Below are 6000 nucleotides of genomic sequence, written 5' to 3' on the forward strand. Positions count from 1 at the left end.
AGTGTGCACGAATTAGATTCTGACACTCACTGCAACCAAACAGAAACCTAATTTTCCAGGTGGCTTCACCGGTATCAATGGGACTCCCTCCCTCAAGCTAAATAGTAAGGAGGTTCCAACACCCAACATCACTAGACTGCCAAACTGGAATTAGATGTTATATGCAGCAGGGAATATTCATCAGCAAATACTAATCCACACATATATTAGAGTGATTCATGCTCTAAAAATACATTTTTTAATTGAATATTGCACTGACAAATCTTCTGGCCCTCTAACTACCCCTCCTCCAGGATATAAGTTTTTTTTTGGAAATCTTACTGGTTGGCTAGTCACAGCTTTCTATATATTAGTCACCACAGTACTGAATGATTTGCTGTCTCCATACACTTGTATTATGTTAACATTTTTATTTGAAAGTAAATCAAAGCCTTACAAACTTGTACAACACAGGCGAAGAGTATGCAGAAGCCCACCTGGCCATTTGAAAACCAGGTACCTAGGAAAAAGTTCCATAAAGATCTCATATGAGCACAAGGATACTAAAATACAGTTTTTAAGCTTCTTGGAGAATTTCTTCTTTGAGAAGTTATAAATATTCAACTCACTCTGGTACAGAGTACATTGTACAGAGCAGATGTATACTCCAATCCGCCCACTGCGTGAAGTGTACCTGCTGCACAGCTCTCAGGGACAAGTCATTTACGAGGAAGGCACATTATAATTTTAGCTGTGTCCTTCTGGGGTCTGGTCCTCAGCAAGATGATCCACAGGGGGTTCCTGACGGTAAAGGCAGAAGCACAACCGGGAGGTGCGGCAGGGACCCAAGCAGCCCAGCCCCATCGACATGGGCACCGCTCACACAACCCTTCAGCTAGCACAGCACAACGACATCCCAACGGGACCTAAAACACCCACCTCCATCAGCTCCCCCACTGCCTATCCTCCCCTGAAGGACTTTCATGACGAGGATCCTACATAAATTTGCACCCTGACAATGCCACTAGACAGCCTACCAATTCGCCAGCTAGGCCAGTTTTGCAGTTTAAGGTCTCATCTTTGCCAGTGGGAAAAAGTATGACACCAAATACACTGTGAGGTGGCAATTTAGAGACAGCTACACCACTTTATTTTTTCCTTTAATTGAGCTAGCTCTAATGAACCCCCTGTTAAAGGGGAAAACTATAGACACGGAGGGTGGACAGACAGATTATTCTTTTCTCTCATCTTCTCATGGCACCAATGCTGGACAGAACAAATGTTGGAGTGACAAGGACATGGGAACAAACCTGGAAGATGTTATGGTAGGGACCAGCAAGAGGAGGAACAGGATTTGGGTCTACTGGATAATGAGACCAAAACTGAATGCAAGGCAAATAAAATGGATGGAAGAAAGAATTTCAGGGACAGAAACAACTGTATGAGGGGTCTGGATCAAGGAGTTTATGGGATAAGAGGGATAAACGGTAAACTGGCAGGAGCCAATGAAGTAAAAGTTCCCAAGCTCATCAGGGCAGAAATGGGGAAGGAATTTGCTATTCAGAAACATCACATCTGACATAAGCCCTGTGGAAGGTCCTTCCTCTGATGCTGCTCAGAGCAAATGATCCACAAAATACCTTGCCTCCCCACGTTCATTTATGTCTGCAGATGAAGATTACCAACTATTGCTATTGGGATTCCTGTAAGCCACAGGACTGAAGTCATTGAGGCATAAACCAAGGTAGCTACCGATGTAATTTTATATAATAGCTAAGATTTTCCAATTTGACTAAGAAAACTAACCTAGAAAATTATCTAGAAAAAATACAACTTTATTTGGAATTCAACCCCTCTGAAGACAAAATTCTACTTCTGAAGACAGGAATCTAACTAATGAGACTTCCCATTACACCAAACTTCAGTTTCCTTGTGCATTTTGACACTGGTAAATTAGTCCATTAGCCCACCATGACCTGCACCTTGCTCAGCACAGAATATAGATGTCACTTTGGTCATGAAAGATTGGGCTGTCATATGGAGAATTTCTCCTTGCTCTGAGGGAAGCATGGGAATTCTCCAGGAAAAGAGGTGGAAAGGCACAGGAAAAGAAGCAAGAGGAACAGAGGAATGGAAGGCACAGCTACAGACTGCAAATGCTCCTTGGGGACTTCATCAGAATAGCTGCCAAAAAGTTTCAGTGCAACACGGAGAAGAGTCATCACATCCCGTCAGTATTTATGCCCCATCCTCTCAATCCCCACCATCCAAAATCAGACTCATAAGCCTGAACCCTTCTGCTGACTTCCACCACGGTCTGAGCTGTGAACATGCACTAATTAAAACACCACCAAAACCAAATGAGTGCCCTCCTGGGCAGAAGAAGATCAATCTGTGTTTCTCAATCACCATGCCAAAAATTGGCTGACAAACTGTAAGAGGGAGCAACACCTTGCTGCTGTAAAGGGCTGCTGTAAGAGGAGATCTGCATAACACAGCACTGCTAGTCCTGGCTACAGAGAGAAGCACAGGGGAAGTTAAAATTTCTGTTTCATTCTGGCGTTTGGATGGGAGGTAGAAACAATATACGGACCACATAGAGAACAACGAGGACTTACACAAATAAATAAATAAATCTGCATCACTGTCCCTTCCTCGGATGAAGCAGGGTCCTGATGTGACCACGTCATTAGACTGTCACACTGACATCATGATGCAAAGCCAAGGCTCACTTGGCCCACAAGGAGCAGCACAGGGAAGAGCCTCCCTGCACCCAGCACACTTAATCCTCAACACAGATAATCTCCCATGAATAATCGAGAGTTGACTGTGTACAGCAGAACTCTATTAACCTCACAACTCGCTGCAGTAGGCTGTGTCCTCGGTAAACTGCTTAGTGATCAATTAACTGTAAGCACACAGCTTCTTACAAACATCTCCAGTCTGGTAACGGGATACTTGCCTCCAAGGCCCAGCTATTCCACGCAGCTTCATTTCGGATTCATGAGTTTTACAGACACGAGGGAACCTATTATCATCATCTAGTCTTCTCCCTGCACATGAGAACTGGATTCCCAGCCTCGCTGCATGACAGGAGCCACTTTTTCTTTCATTTCCCAAACCAAATCTGTTGAAAGCTTTGGACGTCTCAGTAAAAACACAATTTGTGAAGCTTCCAGCTGAGGATTATCTGACGGGCGGTAACCTAGGTAAAAATAAAGCTAGCAGCCACACCTACTCCTCCTGGCTTTAGGAGTTCCTGAAACGAAAGATACAGCTAGACACAGTGACAAGTCACAGATCAGGTGCGCTCACCAGGTGCTTCACGTAAATACCAAAACGTACTTCATACCTCTGTTGTGAGGACAACAAAACAAAGGAGCACAGGGGTAACAAAAGAAACAAAGATGTTTCTGACCACTGAAGTCATGAGGAAGCAGGAAGGGAGAGAATAAAAAAGCATCTGAACTGCATGAGGTTCAACCAGTCCAAGTGCAAGGTGCTGCACCTGGGCCGGGGCAATCCCAGACATGAGTACAGCCCAAGAGAAGAACTCACTGAGAGCAGCCCTGCAGAGGAAGACATGGGGGTTCTGGTGGACAAAAAAGCTCAACATGAGCCAGCAGTGAGTGCTTGCAGCCCAGAAGACCAACTGCATCCTGGGCTGCATCAACAGAGGGAGGTTGGTGAGAGCTGGTGGAAGGAGGTGATTGTGCCCCTCTATTCTGCCCCTCTGAGGCCCCACCTGGAGTGCTGTGTCCAGGTCTGGAGCTCCCAGCACAAGATGGGTGTGGGGCTCTAATCTGCTCTAACAGCGGGTCCAGAGAACAGCCAGAAAGATGGTCAGAGGGCTGGAGCACCTCTCCTACAGAGAACAACTGAGATAGCTGGGGACATGCAGCCTGGAGAAAGGGAAGGCTCCAGGGGGACCTCATCACAGCCTTTCTGTACCTAAGGGGAGCTTATAGAAAAGATGGAGAGAGACTTTTTACAGATAGACATAAGGCAAGGGGAAATGGTTTTAAACTGAAAGAGGGGAGATTTAGATTAGATCTTAGGAGGAAATTCTTTACTCAGAGGGTGGTGAGGCCCTGGCACAGGCTGCCCAGAGAAGCTGTGGATGCCCTGTCCCTGGAGGTGTTCAAGGCCAGGCTGGATGGGGCTTTGGGCAACCTGGGCTGGTGGGAGGTGTCCCTGCCCATGGCAGGGGGGTGGAACTGGGTGGTCATTAAGGTCCTTTCCAGCCCATTCTACAATCTCAGGCTACCTCTCAGAAATGCAACTTTGACTCCATAGGAGTCTGGCTAGTGTAGAGTAAGGATGTGCAAGGCACCTGGGACAAACTGCCTTACAGATGAAGACAGAAAACCTGTCCCACCAGCAAGCCATAGAGATACGTGTGTTCACTGGCAGCACCTTCCATGGAAACTGCACATGCAACACAGCTTTGTGCTCCCCCCACAAAGCATCCGCACCTGTACGCACCATTTGCTGCTGTGCTTTAGAGATAAAAATTGGGAACACCGTTTCTCCCCACCTCAAAAGACAAGCCAACACACCAACTAATGCTGTCTCGTGCAAGACGCTACCTGTGAAGTACATGGCACCGGACTGCAGTCACGATAAAAATGCTCTAGAAATCCTCCAACTCTTGCTGATTTCTATGTGTTTTTTTTCTTTTTTTTCACTTGCTCACTCAGGACAAATGGACAAAAAGAAATTCTCAGCATCTCCCATGGCTCCCTGGAGTAAGCAGTATTCCCATAGAAGCAGCCTGGCCAAGCCCTTACGGGCCGAAGCGGCGCACGATTAATCGCTAATATTCCTAGGGAGAAGTTTCCATTAAACGACACGCGGGAACCGGGCGCCTCGACACCCGCAGTAGGATTCCTGGAACCCCCAGCACCGCCCAGCAGCAGCCAGGCAAAACTCCTGCCAGGAAACACCGAGCCAGGCGCACCGACCCCTCAAAAAGCGTTAGATTTGGGAGATGGGGGGGAGAAGTGGAGACGAGGGGGCTCCGCAGAGCTAATGTCGGAGTTGGGAATCTTCTTTTATGGCTTTACAGGGAACCTCAGCCTACCCCCAGCTCTGGCCTTAAATTCCGTTGTGCAGCAGGGCTGTCCCCGGCAGCACACAGCGGGGATGGCCGCTCCGGGCGCTGCCCCCCAGCACCGCCCGGCGCCCCCCTTCCTCCTCCTCCTCCTCCTCCTCCTCCTCCTCCAGCCCGGGCCCTGCGCCACGGCGGGAGGAGGCCGCGGGGCCGTGCCGGCCGCTCACCGCTCTTGGCGTCGCCGCCCGCCGCCGCTCCTCCTCCTCCTCCTCCTCCTCCTCCTCCGCCACCGCCGCCGCCGCCGCCCGCAGCCGCCGCCGCTCCTCCGGCCCCGCCGCCCGCCGCGGCGCCGCCACCGCCGCCCCCGCCGCCGCCGCCTCCCGCTGCCGCCGCGGCGCCGCCGCCGCCCGCCGCCGCCCCGTTCTCCTGCTCGTCGCCGCTGCTGTTGGCCCGCTTGTTCTTCTTGCCCTTGCCGCCCTTCTGGTTCGGCATGGCGGGCAGGCAGGCGGGCGAGGCGAGGCGGCGGCTGCGGAAGGCTCCGCCGCTACCTCCGGCTCATGGCGGGGCCGCCGCGGCCGCCCTGCGCTGCGCCGCGCCCGCGGTGGGCGGTGGGGCCCGGGGGAGGGAGGAGGGCGGAAGGCGGGGCCCGCTCGGCCGCCGCCGCTGCTCAGCGCTGCCTCACGGCGGCAGGGGCGGCGCTGCGGAGGGAGCGGGGGGGGCCTGGATCCTCTCCTCGGTGGAGCCCTGAGCCACCGCCGGCAGGCCTCGGGGTGGGAGTCGGGAGGGGAAACGTCCGCCGAAGGTGGAGGAGTGATAAAAATAATAAAAATATTTGTCAAAATAATGCTGTCGTGTGTGTAGGGGGGTGGAGGGGGAAGCCTCGCAGCGTCGCAGCGCTGAGGATCTGAAATGAATTTCACTGCTGGTGAGGGGTGGCAGAGGGGAGCCTTCAGGAGCAAGTTGGGGGG

At 51.3% G+C, this 6000-nt stretch overlaps 1 protein-coding gene across 5 annotated transcripts in view; it reads right to left on the reverse strand.

Moving 5' to 3' along the window:
* Nucleotides 1-5750, reverse strand: part of HECA (hdc homolog, cell cycle regulator) — a 79090-nt gene extending 73340 nt beyond the window's left edge. For 3 of the 5 annotated variants that reach the window (XR_014691527.1, XR_014691528.1, XM_084514690.1), the window contains exon 1: nt 5260-5748. Coding sequence is in view for 2 of the 5 variants with exons in the window: in XM_084514690.1 (XP_084370816.1) it covers nt 5260-5524 (265 nt within the window). In the remaining 3 variants the exon portion in view is untranslated. Of the gene's footprint in view, nt 1-5259 lie in introns of all 5 variants that reach the window. The other 2 variants (XR_014691526.1, XM_084514691.1) reach the window with 1 other exon arrangement.
* Between the last annotated feature and the right edge of the window lie 250 nt (nt 5751-6000).

Source organism: Aythya ferina (genome assembly GCF_964211825.1).
Source record: "Aythya ferina genome assembly, chromosome: 3".
NCBI lineage: Eukaryota > Metazoa > Chordata > Aves > Anseriformes > Anatidae > Aythya > Aythya ferina.